The 15,789-nt window shown below is 44.7% G+C and overlaps 1 protein-coding gene across 1 annotated transcript; it reads right to left on the bottom strand.

Moving 5' to 3' along the window:
* Positions 1-8,702: 8,702 nt before the first annotated feature.
* LOC309651560 (neuronal acetylcholine receptor subunit alpha-6-like) lies at positions 8,703-15,053 on the bottom strand. The gene is given in 6 exon segments (XM_082444408.1): positions 8,703-10,504; positions 12,550-12,896; positions 12,899-13,244; positions 13,248-13,527; positions 13,629-13,738; positions 14,459-15,053. Coding segments are annotated over 6 exon segments (1,242 nt in total). The 5' UTR covers positions 14,486-15,053; the 3' UTR covers positions 8,703-10,372.
* Between the last annotated feature and the right edge of the window lie 736 nt (positions 15,054-15,789).

Here is a 15,789-nt window from a genome sequence, read left to right as displayed (position 1 = left end):
AACTTCTTTTACCAGTGTTGAGAATTAACACCTGTCCCACTACCCTCTAAACAAAACAAGATGCTAAATCAACTTCACTTCCCCTGTTTCTTTATCACCTTTTATATTTTCTCTAAATCATCCAGAATTTAGCTCCAGATTATTAATTTTTATATTATGTGTCTCTTTCTTCTGAATAATGTCTTGACAATACATTTTGTCTACAACCATATTCTAAACAATTAATCGTTTTATTCATTTCTTGGTTTACCAGTTTTTTTAATCCTAAGTTTTCCAATTTTTTTTATCCTGTTTTTCTCTTTTGCCGACGCGTTTCGTTATTTCAGAGGAATCCATCTCTAAGCCATTCTTTTAGAAAGTTTTGAGTGTGGTAACCTTTCTGAATCCCTGCATTTCTGCAATTGTAGTTCATTCTGCCCTCACAGAATAGGTCGGCTGGGCCTGGAATTCTGAGTTCAAAATCATTTTCCCTCAGAACTTAGAAGACATTGTTCTACAATATCCCCCATTATAGATGAGAACTATGGTGAGGGATGATTCGTATTCTCATTGCTACAGATTCCTGTTTTTTCCTTAAGCTTCTTAAGCTTAAGCTTCTCTCTTCATCTTTGGACTTTAGAAATGTCACCTGTATGCTGTATGTGTCTAAGTGTAAGACTTACTCCCTCTTTCCTTGTCTTGGCACGTGGTGACTAATGTCTTTCTTCAACTTGTGCAAATTTTCTTGTCTTCTTTCATTATTTCCTGTCTTCCATTCTTCCTCCCCTTTCTTTTTGAAATTTCTAACAGAAGGGTTTTAGTATTCCTAGATGTCTTCCATATTTATTAACTTATTAACTTTTCTCTCATACTTCTTATTTCTTTAACTCTTTCCATTGTCAGTTTGATGTTACAGCTGACTAATTTGCTTTTCAGTTATTGTTTAGTCTTCTATTCAGCCCACCTACCCAGGTGGGGGATTGGTTTGTCTGTGGATAAATCATGTATTTGATTTCCAACAACTCTAATTCTTCTTTTTGGATGTCATACCCTCTGGAATATATATTAGGGGAATAGTTACTTTAAAGTCTTCTTCTAGGGACTTCCCTGGTGGCACAGTGGTTAAGAGTGCGCCTGCCAATGCAGCTGACACGGGTTCGAGCCCTGGTCCAGGAAGATCCCACATGCTGCAGAGCAACTAAGCCCGTGCGCCACAACTACTGAGCCCATGAGCCACAACTACTGAGCCTGAGTGCTGCAACTACTGAAGCCCGCACGCCTAAAACCCGTGCTCTGCAACAAGAGAAGCCACCTCAGTGAGACGCCCACGCACCGCAACAAAGAGTAGCCCCCATCACCGCAACTAGAGAAAGCCCACGTGCAGCAATGAAGACCCAATGCAGCCAAAAATAAATAAATAAATAAAAAAGTCTTAAAAAAATAAAAGGCTTCTTCTACTGTCTGCAATAAAAATTTTTCTGTAGCGGTTAATTTTTCTGCTGATTTTTGATGCTTTTTGTGGTCATTTTATTCAAATGTTTGGTGAGTTTTGATATTGTTTACTCTCCTGACAGTGAAAACCATTTCCAATTACAGGAAACCTAGCTTCAGTCACTTTCCTTTACTGTCTTGTGTCCAAGCAAGCATTTCTCTAGGGTGTGCGTGTAGTTCATCTTCTACATTTGGGACACCCCTTCCTTCACGGTAGCTGTAAGTGACCGCGGGCACTGCCCTAATTCTCTGATCTGGTGCCCACTCTAGTTCTCCACGTGTCAGAATGACCGCATCAGTGGGGACAGACGGCAGAAGCCACTGTGAGGGTGGAGAACCCCAGCAGCTGCTCCTCCGCCCTTCACTCATCTCCCCATGTAGAATCTTAGGGTTATTGTGGGGTTTGCTAGAAAAAAATAATTTCTTTGGTGGTCCCAACTCTCCTGCATGGTACCACAAATTCCACTGCTCTGTTAGGTTTTTCCATAAATCTGATCTCATCTGTCCTACCTATTTCAGCCATCCCCACCGATCCAGTCTATGAAGATACCTCAGCCAACTTTCCAGTACTCCTATGGATTCGTTTTCATTTCACATTTCTTCTGAAATATCAGTAGGATTTAGAAGACGAAAAAATAAGAAGAAGACGAAGGAAACACATCAGCCAGTCATTTATACTAAACCTTTTTTCTAAATGCCAACCCCTATAGACATGTTCAATTGTCGATGGCAAATGGACACTGAAAAATCACCCAGAGTGGGATCACACCATGAGAAGAGTGAGGTCTATTTTAAGGACTGAATGATCTTGACTTTGCAGCCTGGTAGGTGCTGGACATGGGTGGGGACTAGAAAGATGATTCTGTTGGGAATAGAATTGCGAATTTATTGGCCAAAAAAAAGTGAGGCGTGTCTTGAAGGCAATGATCCACATGTGTTGTCAGACATGGCAGGAGGACCACATCCACTCTCGTGGGGCTCTTCACGCCTGGCTGTTTCAGTCTCCTTGACCTTTGCTGAAGTCTCCAAACTGCCCTTCCTTCTTCCAGGCAGATCACCATCCTGTTCACACCAACCAGCCCTTCTCCTTCATACCTATCTCTCCTTCCCTGTGCCCTTGACCCCTCCTCCTGGAAATGCTTCCTTTAATTACCCTCCTGTCTTGTGAGGCTTCCTTTCCTACAAAGTACCCAGATCTGCTCTATTCTTAGAACAAAGCACAGAACCATAGTGAACAGAAATGATAGAATGTTTTCAAATAGCCTGGACTGTTTTTTAGATTTATCCCATTCGAATCACCCTCAAAAGAAATTCTAAATTCAAAAAAAAAAAAAAGAAAAAAGAAAAGAAATCATATTCATATATTTTAGGTGTTTAAATAATATTTAATGCGGTCAATGTATTTGTTTTCAATAGATACCAAATTTTGTTGTATAGAATTGTATTTTTCTGTGCTATGTGCTCACATTATGGAACAATGGGGCCCCTCGTATGATACACATAGTCATCACTTTTCTGCATATTTTGCTGAATTTTTAAAGGGAGGCAACATGGCAAAGCAGAAACCAGGGCACTAGGACTCTTGGGTTCTAGACCAGCCATTACCTAGCTGTGTGAACTGTGGGGTCTTCGGTGAGTCACTTGTCCTCTCTGGGTTTTAGTTTTCTGGTCAATAGCAAGAGGTTATGACTGTGAAGACCTCGCCTGCCCCCAAATTCTATACTTTAGAGATTAAATACTGGAACTTTCACAATTTTAAACCACACAACTTGTAATTGTAACGTTGTTCCTTTGGGAAAACATAATCTGCTTTATTGCTGCTTTAGGACAGCATTTGCTGGACTACACTGTGATGAAAATCAAGGATTCCCTGCCTTAAATCCCTGACGGGATTATGGACTCAAAGGGCAAATCACTGTTCTTTTTATTGAGAACACTGTTGACTTAACTCATTACTTAACTTTGTTTAGCTCATTAGTTTGCTGGGTAAATGACAGTACTAATCTTGGAAAGATGAATTTAGAGTTGAATTCAGTTTTAAATTATGAAAAATGCCACATGAAACACTTTCCACGCCAAGGCTCTTTCTGACCAGACACAAATACAGCAAAGGTCAAGCATTTCTATGTGTGCACGAAGCTTAAGCCTCGTCCCAGCTAGACTGGGAGGGGATAACGGTCTCAAGTGTGGGAAAGGATAAACATTTATATAGCACGATAACCCTAAGGAGTAACTACAAAACCTAACTTCAAAGCAAAGCAATTTTACATTCAAATGTTTAGCAAGACAAATCTGCGGGCAAAATGTTCCAGCTAACTCCAACCAGTGGATGTTGGAAGACCCATACAACTTTGCATCCCACATGTGAGCACGCAGGACACACATGCGGGCACACACACAGGTGTGGAACACACACATGTGGGCACACACAGGTGAGGGCACACAGAGAGCTGCCCTCAATTGTTCTCATCCTTCAGTTCCCTGCTCACACCCCCCTCCTCATGAAGTCCTCACAGAACATGCAGCCCACTCGGAGCCCCTGTCTCCGAGAGCCTGTGGTGCTTTCAGTCTCTGATATATATGTAGTTTAGAACATAATTGTTCTCTATTGCTTTGTTCTGCGAATTTTATTTCCTCAGCTATTCTGTAGCATATCCTCCATTACATCCCCAACAGCATCTAAGAGAGTTGAGTACGTGGTCAAGGCTTAAATCATATTTGTTCATTAATTAACCCAGTATCACAAAGTTTGGATTGGGTTATTTGTCTAAAATGAGGACAAATTTGTATTCTTGCTCAGTTCCACCCAATATTTCCAACTCTCTGTGTGCATGTGTAATTTTCAGTATGCCCCTTAAAGAACCATTTTCTTACATTAAAAGAATTCTAAAATACTATGATCACACTTAGAAGAATCAATAACTCCATATTCAAGTTTCCCCAACTATCTCAAGAATAGCCTAAATTAAGAGATAGCTTGTCTAAAGTAGGATTCAATCCATAGTGCTATGCCTCTTAAATCTATTTTAATTTCTTTCTTGTCACTAACTTGTTGAAAGGAGTAGATCAGTTTTCCCCAAGAATGTCTCATTTTTAGGATTTGTCTTCTTACTTGCTTCTGGTGTCATTTAGCTTGTCCCCTGTGTCCTGTATTTCCTGTAAATTGGAAGTTACAACTATAATCTAGTTCAGTATTGTTGGCAGAATACATCGTCGATGATGGTGTGTGGTTTCTATTTACCACACAAGGGGACATGCTATCGGGCTGTCTCGTCGTTAGCGTTAAGACTAATCCCTGGATTAAGGTGATGTGTCCACCTTAATCCACTGGTAATTTTACAAGTATAGCCTGTGACCATAACACACAGCAAAGTTACAGAGACTCTTACCTGTGACCTTGGTCCTTTTAAAAATGGTCTCTAACTAGCTACATTAGAACACTGTAGTTTCCAAAGAGTAATATCTTTACGCTGGGATGGATTTTTTTGGTTGTGTCATAATTCTTCCTTGGAAGCACCTACTACTATTATGTATTAATGTGAATTTGTTTACTTAATAGCCATGGTGACTACCATTTATGTTTAACCTGACATATACTCCTTCTTTGTATTAAGACTTTCTGTTCAGTATGTCAATAAAATAGCAGTGAAAATGAAAGTAATGTTATTTCTCCGGTTCATAGACAATCGTAGTTTCAGGCAAACTAGCCGAGAGCAGCAGTATATCCACTGGTGCACGTATCCACTGCCTGCCCGGGCAGGCAGAATAGCGGCGGTAGGGCAGAGCAGCCTGGCCTGCTGCAGGATTAGAGGTGCCCCCGAACACTCAGGGGTGATCTCCGCCAGGCCAGAAGAGTGCAGGATCCACAGGGAGGTCAGAAGGAAGAGTACACGTCGTGAAGATTGACTCAGGCGACCTTCCAAGCAGCGCTGTGTGGAAAGCACTATCAACACCCAGGTTTACAGATGCAGGTCCCCTCCACCTGCAGAACGCTGTCCTCAGGGGAGAACACAGTGGGGGAGGAGCCTTACTGTTTCTCCAGGAGGATGGGTGCTTCTGCACCAAGGACCCAGTGAGGGTGCGACGTGTGGGGTGTGTGGTGGGTGGGATACGTGTGGCGTGGGTGGGGGCTTGGTGTGTGTGGTGCGTGTGTAATGTGTGTGGTGTATGGTGTGTGTGGTGTGTGTGTAATGTGTGTGGTGTGTGGTGTGTGTGGTATGTGTGTAATGAGTGTGGTGTGTGGTGTGTGTGGTGTGTGTGTAATGTGTGTGGTGTGTGGTGTGTGTGTAATGTGTGTGGTGTATGGTGTGTGTGGTGTGTGTGTAATGTGTGTGGTGTGTGGTGTGTGTGGTATGTGTGTAATGAGTGTGGTGTGTGGTGTGTGTGGTGTGTGTGTAATGTGTGTGGTGTGTGGTGTGTGCAGAGGGTGTGGAGTGCGTGCTGGGTGTGGTGTGTGGCTGCCTCAAGCAGCCCACAGAGTGCGGGTCTTCACAGGCCTGCGCTCCAAACTGACCACCCGTGAGAGGCTCAGACTTTCCTTTGCGAGTTATGGGTATCTTGTTTGGGACAATTCTACACTGACCTGCCCCTCACACTGCAGGAGGCTTACATCCCTAGCCCCAGACCCTAAGTGACAAAGCACCCCAGTCATTCATTGTGACAACCCAAAATACCCTTTTAGACGTTTCCAAACACCAGCTGGAAATTGTGTGTGTGTGTGTGTGTGTGTGTGTAAGGGGTACAATAGCAGCTCTGGCTGAAAACTGCTGCTGCTAAAGAGTTCAGATGATAGTTCCCAAGTCAAAATTGGGGATGGGTGAGGGGAGACGCCTCTGTTCTCATCTCGCTGTCCCCTCACTACACCCAAGAGGCACACCCTAGGCCTCGGGGGAGGTTGGGGCCAGTGGGACAGCCCGTGTAGAACTCTCTAGGCCCTCAGATGGAGCTCCGTGGTCCCGGGGTCCACCTCCTCCCCCTCCCACCCCAGCACTTCCCTGCCCCTGACTCTGCCCCTCCTGCCTGACCTTGCCAGACAGAAGGAATCAAGCCCTGGTTTGTTTAGCCAAAAACTGCCAACTCACAGCCCTGCAGGCAGGTTGTTTTGTTTAGCTGACACCGAGACTTTATTTTTGCTTCTTAATTTAGTTGCCACGTTTTAAAACTAGGAGATTCTGTATAAAAAGCTGGATTTTCAGTGTATCTTGAAAAATCAGAAGATCAAGCACCCAGGCCCACATTCAGCATGATGGCAAGGGCCCGGGGCCCAGTGGGGGGCAAATCAGCCTCTCTGCAGAGAGCAGACCCTGCATGATGGGCCCCTCTTTGGTCAGTCTCTTTACGCTTCAGCATCTGCTAACGTCCAGCTTTTCTCCTCTGCCCCCGCTCTGCTGCCTCAGCCAAGGGAAGCAGGTGTTCCTGCTTGGGGCAGTGAGGGAGAAAAATGCTTCCACTCTGACCTGGGACTTATATTCCCAAGAATGTCTGCAGTTCAACTCAGCAATGACTGATCTCGTTCTGAAGACTCACATATAGCCCACAAAAGTTATTTGTATCCCCTACCCCGGCTAAAATAAACTTTGACACTAATAGTCCTGACTTTCCTAAACTAAGAGAGCATTTGCTGCTTCATCTCTCTAACCTGGTTTACATTTCTAAGCTTTTTTTCTTTCTGATTACTGACAGTGAAAGGTGCTTTTCCTGGCCTTTGGGAGGACATGGGGATGGGAAGGGAGGAGATGGGCCAAATCAGTTGATCTTCTGTCTTTTTCGATTCCCTTCTCATGAGAGAGACTAAATTATCCAGGGGCAGGGAAATGGTTTAAGAGTCAGGAGATGTGGGTTTCAGAGTTGAATTTGTTAGCTACGTGATCACGGGCAAGCCGCTCTGCCTCTTGAGATTAAAAAAAGAGTTGTGCTACATAATCTATGAGATCCGTTCCATCTCTCAAAGTCACTGATTCTACAGACCTGATACACAAAGACATCTCCACGCTGTGATGCCCCTTTTATTCAAATGCTTATTTCTTTAAAATGTATGTTGCTAGTTTGTCACTGCCCCTGAGGATCACCAAGCAACTTCTGGAAAGCTGGGCTGGGAGGGCTGATGTCCGTTCATGCACAGAAGAATATGCTAAGAAGTCAGGATCCTGGCTTCCCGCCCCTGGCTGGGAGCACTTTCCTCTCAGCTTCCTGTTTTGCAGTTCTTAAAAGTCTTCTTTTTATATCTGATAAGGGGTTAATATCCAGTATATATAGAACGCCTACAACGCAACAAGAAAACAACCCAATCTTAAAAAGGGCAAAGGACTTGAATACACATTTCTCCAAAGAAGATATACAAGTGGCCAATAAGTACATGAAAAGATGCTCACCCTCACTCATCGTTAGGGAAAAGCAAATCAAAACCACAAGATATTACCTTACACCCATTAGGATGGCCACCGTCAAAAAGCTAACACGTGTTGATGAGGGTGTGGAGAAGATGAAACCCTGCTCGCTGTCATGAGGATGTAAAATGGTGCAGCTGCGGTGGGGAACAGTGTGACAGTCCCTCAAAAAAATTAAAAAGTTATTGCTTAATGGGTTCAGAGTTTCAGTTTTGCAAGACGAAAAGAGTTCAGGGGATGGATGGTGCTGATGATTGTACAACAATGCGAATGTACTTAATACCACTGAACCGTACACTTAAAAGGGTTACGATGGTACATTTTGTTATGTGTATGTACCACCATGAAAACTTTTAAACAGTGACTTGAAATAGTGATTTGGCTTAATAGAAAAAAAAAAAAGTATCAAGAAACAAGCAACCCTCTGTAAAGACAGATAAAATAGAGGTGCTATAATCACATGACATGAAGAGAGTAAAAATACTTTAAAACAGAGTGACTTGTGCCTGGGGTACTACAACCGGCCTTAAGCTCCAGGATGAGGTAGACAAGGAAGAATTAGCACATGGTAATGAGACAGGTTGGGATCGGGGACCTGGGACCCTCTGCTGCAGGGCTTGCACCTGGACAAACGTCTCCTTGAGCAAAAAAATACAAAGAAACTATAAGGGAGTAAAAATAGCTGCGTATATGTGCAGTTGTGGCAAATTATGGACAAGAAGATACAAAAAGTCCAAAAAAAAACCCCAGCTGTCACTTCCGATGAGTTGGGAGCAAAAGCAGGGTACTGCGCATGCCCCCCTGCACACAACCCCACCTAAGCCCCCCTCCGGCCTGACCCCTGGACACACCCTTACCCTCACCCCATGTAAGGAACTAGCTCGCCCCCCTCGGTGAGTGAGCAAGGGAAGCTGTTACTTGTTTTCGTTCCTTTCGCTCCTGCCGCCTCAGGAGCCCCAATAAAGCCTTGCCTGAGTTTCTTGTCTGGCCTCTTGTCAATTTCTATTGATTAAGGGAAGGTCAAGAACCTTGGTCAGTATCAGTAATAGAAGTTGTAGGGTATCAACACAATGGAGGTTATGCAACCACAAAAATTATACTTCAAGACTGCGTAACATCTCGGAGAAATGCTGCTGGCATGATATTGAGAAAAGAGCAAAATACAAAACCGAAAGGTAAAACTGAGGTGTCAGATTATGTGTGCATTTAGACAAGGACTAGAATGGAAAAGGCAAAATGAAATTAGTTCCTGTGTTAGGGTAGATTTTTTTTTCTACTTTAAAATGCATCTTTAAAACTGTTATAATAAGTGTATACAAAAAATAAGAAGATAATAAACGAGGGTAGAATAAAACAGAATACCCAAGGTTCTCCCTCTCAGAAAGGGAATTGCTCTAAAAGGTACAAGATCACCATTTCCTACAGAAGAAACACTTTTCTTTTCAGTCTTAGTTACAAAGAGCAAATGGAAACTGCTGATGAGAAGAGACACCTTTTGGACCCACGGCAAAGGTTGCTTCAGGTCTCTCTGGCCAGACCACGTCATGCTTTATTTTCGTTGCTCTGGTTACATTCCCCACGTGATACCTGGTCCTGGAGATCTCTGTGTTTATGACTTATCCTACAAAGCTCCAAGTGCATGGACAGAACCTATTTCTGGGACTGTGGCAATGTCACCACTCAAGCCTCTTGCCAGATGAATGATAATTAAATACGGGGGGTGGGGGACAGAAGGACGGGGAGTTTGGGATCAGCAGATGCAAACTAGTATATATAGGATGGATAAACAACAAGGTCCTACTGTGCGGCACAGGGAACTATATTCAGTATCCTGCGATAAACCAAAATGGAAAGAATATGAAGAAGAATGTATATATATGTATAACTGAGTCACTTGGCTGTACAGCAGAAATTAACACAACATTGTAAATCAACTACACTTCAATAAGATTTTTTAAAAGGGGAGTAAATACAGCCTGTTGGTTAGACTGACTACCTGCTGATACTTTTTTACCAAATAATGTATCAAACAATGCTGCAGTGTGTGCTCTACATCACAGAGCTGTGCAGGAGAAAGCAAGCATACACAAGTTCACAGGTGCTGCAGAGGTCAGCAAGTCCAAGGTCCAGAGTTTCACGTCTGGCAGGTGTCATTATACTGAGAAGCCCATAAACTGGAGAAGCGAAAGAACCTCTTAGCGTGGCTTGACTTTGATCCCACGGTTTGCTGTTCTGTGGGTGGGTCACGGCCCCGGAAGCCAAACGTGTACAGACAAGAGAAGCCTGCAGGCGCTGCCAGCTCTGGGCTCCAGTGTCAGACCCCAGACACTGGGATCATAAAGTGCTCCTCTGTGCCGCAAGGGAGGGCATCCAGGCTCCTGATTGGCAATAAAGTCCTCTTTTCCCATCTAGATGGGGACTTGGTGCAAAGCTTTCTATCCCTTTCCTTGTGGTGGGGGAAACATGGAACAAACACAGTGTCTTGTAAGTTTCTGAAGCTAAAGGGAAAATCCATCTTACGAATGTTCTGTGTTCCGCAGGAGTGGCTGGAGAAACAGCCCCGCAGTTCCAAACACGCAGACGATCATAAACACCCACAGGAACAGCCTGTCCACCACCATGGCCACATATTTCCAGTCGTCCTGCACCTGAAAGACAAAAGTCAAGCAGCTGTAAAAAAAAATCAGAACCGTGGGAGATAAGCTTTGTCTCATAAGTAAGCTACTTCCTTTTCACAGAAGATTTCCTGGCGATTTTAAAGCAAATATCCCTGTGATTCTGGTTAACCCGTGTCTCCTCTGTAGCACACAGAGAACTTCCGTTTGTCTGCAGAGGGTGGGTGCGTGCCCTCCATCAGTCCTGGGACAGCGGGCTGCAGGGTGAGCAGGCTTATGTGGGCGCACAGGACCTCCCCTGACTGCAGGCAGCACCCCAGAAAGAGCTGCTCGGAGAGCTCCACTTTTGCGTTGACTGAAAAAAAAAATGCACAACCTAACAGTTGAGAATTATGTGTTATTCAGTGGATTTTCTGAGGAATTCAAGCCCGGGAGGCAGCCTCTCAGATCGCTCTGCGGGACTGCGCTGAAGAGGTAAGGGAAAAGTCAGGGCATAGAGGGGGTTTTGCAACAAAGACCAGGTAGCCGGAACATCGAAAGATTACTGTTGCAGAGCATTTTGTTGCATTTGACGGCAACAGTAATCCTTTGATGTTCCGACCACCTGGTTTTTGTTGCAAAACCTCCTACATATCGTGGTTCCTCCCTATCCAATCTCCTGAGATAAACCATAATGGAAAAGAATACCAAAAAACAATGTATATATGTGTATAACTGAGTCACTTTGCTAGGCAGCAGAAATTAGTACAACACTGTAAATCAACTATACTTCAATTTAAAAAACTTAAAAAAAAAAGATTACTGTTAATTAAAGAAAACCAGACATCTCAAGGAATTTAGTGCTTTTCTATGTACGGGAAGATGCAGGAGTCTGGGTTCATGGAAATCATTCCCTTGATACGCAACTTAGCTATCTAGGGCCAGCATCCTTTTCTCCACCCTGAATCCGCTTAGGGTGCACAGTTGGGGGTGACTGCAGTGGTTGATGGCTTGGGGGGGTGCAACATCCTTTGTTTACTGATAGGGCAGGTGACACTTCTCATCCACCCTTGTCATGGGCACCACGGGACATTCTGACTTCTTGGCAAGTCTGGGAAATGGGTTTGAGGCGGGGGGTGTAGGACGTGCGATGTGATGGGCCCCCCATCAGGCATAGGTGGCCCTCTAGAATTCGGGATCACGCTGGTCAGGGAGAGTTCATTACATCTCTCACGTCCTTCCTGTTCCCGACCTCCAAGAGCCCTACCTGGTGGTGATCAAGTCAGCAGCAACTGTCCCCTAGTTTGACGAAGGTGTCACCACAGAGGGGAGTCCTAGGCTCACCTGCCCCTGATGCACCCCTCCCCGGCCTGTGTGACATGCAGCCCGTGTCCGCCTCAGCACCAATGGGTGGACTTCAGGTCTGCCATGTCCCTTCATTAGGAGATAAGGATGATGGCTACTGCCATCAGGTCAGACACGGACCCCTGGCGGCAGGAGTTTTCAGAGGCCCCCAGCTAGTCATCCTGATGGTATGGAAAATTGGCATAAAGTTCTTGAGCTCTCTCTCTCTGGAGGATGGGGAGGTCCGAGCTGCTATAGTTAGGCTCTGGGCCGCAGAAGCAGACTGTGTTGATGCTAAAAATATCCCTGAGGTTCATTCAATCAGCACCTGGATCCCCGTCAAGTGGAGTAAGTGGGATTGGAGCTGCCGGAGGCTCATGCCACCTTCCTCCCAGGCTCCCAGACTGTGAGCGGCCCTGCAGGCTTTCCTCCTGCCGCTCAGCCGGCTTTTCCCTCTCTCACCCTTCCTTATGCAGGGGCTCTCAGTTTAATAAACAAACGTTGCCCTGAGTGTTATTTTAACCAGATTTTACTTGAGTTGACATTTCTGGAGGCAGAGATTTGCTCTGAGGCTACACCTTACCCCACCCCCTCCCCAGGGCAGTTCACCCATAACTGCATCATCACAGGGCTGGCTCTTAGGGCACCACTCCCTGACCGTCTTGCAAACAGAACTCACACTGAAGATCTGACATGTCTATGCAGGGCCCCCAGGCCTGCTGCGGGTGAACAGGCTAGAAGAGCCATACATTTACCTCCTTTGTTTCATTTTGGTTCTTCATGTTTTCTGCTATGAATTGAACACTATCAATTACATCTTCGACTTCAGGTGAGGGCTCCAAATTTTCAGTCATCCATTGTGAAGGCTGATGACTTAATCGTCTCTTGCTGGTGGCGATCTCACCGGACTTACGACAGTGGCAGCATTCTTTAAGAAGTTTGGGCTCTCTGCGATGATCGAACTTGACTTTGGCAGGCCTACCAGAGAAGCCTTTGGGGTTTTTGTCGTATCTTGTCCCCTTCCTCTTGTCCAGAGGCCTCCTCATCATCAGGATCTGGGGTAACAGCCAGAGAAAGACTGCCTTCACCCATGTGGGCATGTGTGTGTGGTCGGGGTGCGATTGTGGGTGTTCAACACAAACACCGTCACCACGATGGACAAGGTGGCGAAGATCATGGTGAACAGCAGGTACTTGCCCACCAAGGGGATCACAAGAGACGTGGATGGGATGGTTTCTGTGATCACCAGCAAAAACACTGTCAGGGAAAGCAGAACTGAAATGCAGAGCATCACTTTTTCACCACAGTCAGAAGGAAGGTAGAAAACCAACACAGTTAGGAATGAAATAAAGAGACAGGGGATGATCAGATTAATGGTGTAAAACATCAGCAATCTTCTAATGTAAAAAGAATAGGTTGTGTCTGTGTATATCTCTTCACAACAGTTGTATTATAGGTCATGCTTGTAGCCAGAAACATCGACAATTTCCCATTCACTGTTTTCCCAAAAATCATTCATGTCCACTTTAGAGCCAATGATTATAAGATCAATTTCAGCTTTGTCATAGGTCCAGGAACCAAATTTCAGGGAACAATTTTGATGATCGAAAGGGAAAAAAGTGATATCCATAGGACAGGAACTCTTAAAAATAGCTGGTGGAGTCCAGGTTATCATGCCATCGTATTTAAGAAGAGCTTTTGTCTTGCCTTTGACTTGGAAGTCGCCGACAGCACTGCAAAGTAAATCAGACACCATTAGTGACACCCCCTGTGCTTTGGGTCAGCCTGTACCAAAGGCAACTTTGGAAAGAGACTGGCAGTCAGATGCCCATACTGGTTGTAGAGAACAATGTCAGGCTTCCAGATCTTCTCTGCAGGAACACGAAGAGTCTCAATGCCATCATATTCCACTGGGTCCCACCGCAATTTATAATCATTCCAGATCTAAAGGGAATAGAAGTCAGTTTAAAAAAATTCTTGACTTTCTTCCAATGTTAATTCTATGTTGGTTCAACCACTTTTTGAAAAATTTCTTATTTAAAGAGTTGGTTTCCTACCAAAAGTTGGAAGATTAAATCCATGGGGAACAAGGTAGCTGAGCTGATTTTGGGCAAACATAGATATTAGATAAGTATCTGTTGATTATTAATTAGCTAGCCAAGTTTATAGGCTCAGCTTCCATATTCCATGGACTGTGCTCAATCTCGAGTAGCAATCCATTGCTCATATTAAAAAGAGAATTCAAGTGTATGATGATGGGTTTGTTACAAAATCTGCATAGAAGATTGAGACAGGAAGGAAGAACAAGATGGTCTGACTGACAAAACCAGACGGTGGGATGTAACCCAGAGCAGGATCAAAGAGTGGGCAAGCATCTGGCTCTGGAGCTTGAGACTCAGACAAAAATAGGAGGCTTGAGAGCAGAAACCACCGAAGGACAGTCAGAGAGAACTCTGTCACTCAGTTCTGCACCGTGAAGCTTGCACCCAGCCAGCCGTTACCAGATTCAACTTTGGGCTTTGGAGCTAGTTAATATTTTATGCTCGATCATAAGCTGGAGATGCAAAGAGGGAATGCTAGTGGATTTTATCCATTGGACGTTGTGAAACTGACACACAAGTGTGACACAATTCCAAGAGAAGAACGTGTGACGTAGACACGTACGTGACGTAGCCACAGATTGGTTTCCATGATCTGGTTTACTTCATCCTGGGAAGAAGAAACAATATTTTTTAGTCTCAAATGTACTTGCTAATAGAAGTGAATCTTAGAGCAAAAATTACAACTAAAAATAGCCAATCTGAGTTATTCATGCTAACGGAGGGAAAAAAAGAAGACTGAAAAGGCAACTTATAAAAAGCCAAAAATACAATATTTCCACACTGGTCCCAACCCTGTTGACTTTGAAATGTGGCTTTATGACTGTCTTTCAAATCTGATTGAAGTCCCACTTCTGTGAAGCCTTTCTGACCACTGCAGCCTATAAAGATTTCTGATCCCATAAAAGGAAAGAAGGGAGAGAAGAGAGAGTGGGAGGGAGGGAGGGGAAGTCCTGCAGATGGTGATGGGTATCATTGTTTCTGCCATCTTCTTCCTCAGCTGTGCCCCAGCACCCTCTAGGTTCTGAGTCCTGAGCCCCACTGCCCCTCAAGGTGTCAGCCTCAGCTCACCACGGAGTTTGCCAGCCGGAACCTGCCACTCCCCAGAGCACTGCTCCCACCCAAACCACTGCCGATTGCTTCAGTCATTCATTAACAAGTATTTAGTGAGTACCTACTGTGAGCTCTATAAATGCTGGGGCTACAGAAGTAATCAGGATGGAAAATATCCCTACCTACATGTGCCTAAGCTATTAGCTGGGGAGACAGAAAATCAATAATAGATACATGGTATAATGTAAGATAGTGATAAGTCCTATGAAAGAAAATAAAGAGGGATTGAGTGGTGTGTGTGTGTGTGTGTGTGTGTGTGTGTCTGCACACACACGCACACACGTCTCTTTTAGACAGGATGATCCAGGAAGGCTTGTCTGAGGAGGTGGTTTAAGCAGGTACCTAAATGACCTGCAAAGAGTCATGGGTCTCTTGAATAAAAGCGTTCCAGGATGACATCCCAAATACAATGTGTTCCTAATCAGCTACTACCTCTCAGTGGAGCAGCTACTGAAGGCACATCCAGAACCTTCAGCAGTCTCACAGCGCAACACTTGGAGGCTATTGATGGTCACCCAGTGGCGGCAGTGGGTTCCCAAAACTTACCAACCTTGTTTCCCCAGACACATGAGCGCCTTCGAGAGTAAACACCTCACACTGGCTGAGGAAGCTGTGGCCAGGGCTGGACACCAGCCCACTCTGGTTTGCTGCTCTGCAGTTCTCCATGCCCCCCAGAAAATGCTACCTGGAGACCTCACCAGCTTCCTCCTTCAAAGGGATTTGTGTCAAGTCATGATAAGCCCCAGGGTTTTAAAAGGTCAACAAAAGGAGTTACATTCATGG

The sequence above is a fragment of the Balaenoptera physalus genome, assembly GCF_965194825.1.
Source record: "Balaenoptera physalus genome assembly, chromosome: 21".
NCBI lineage: Eukaryota > Metazoa > Chordata > Mammalia > Artiodactyla > Balaenopteridae > Balaenoptera > Balaenoptera physalus.
The sequence above is the reverse complement of the archived record's forward strand: the minus strand, read 5'-3'. Positions and strand labels throughout refer to the sequence as shown.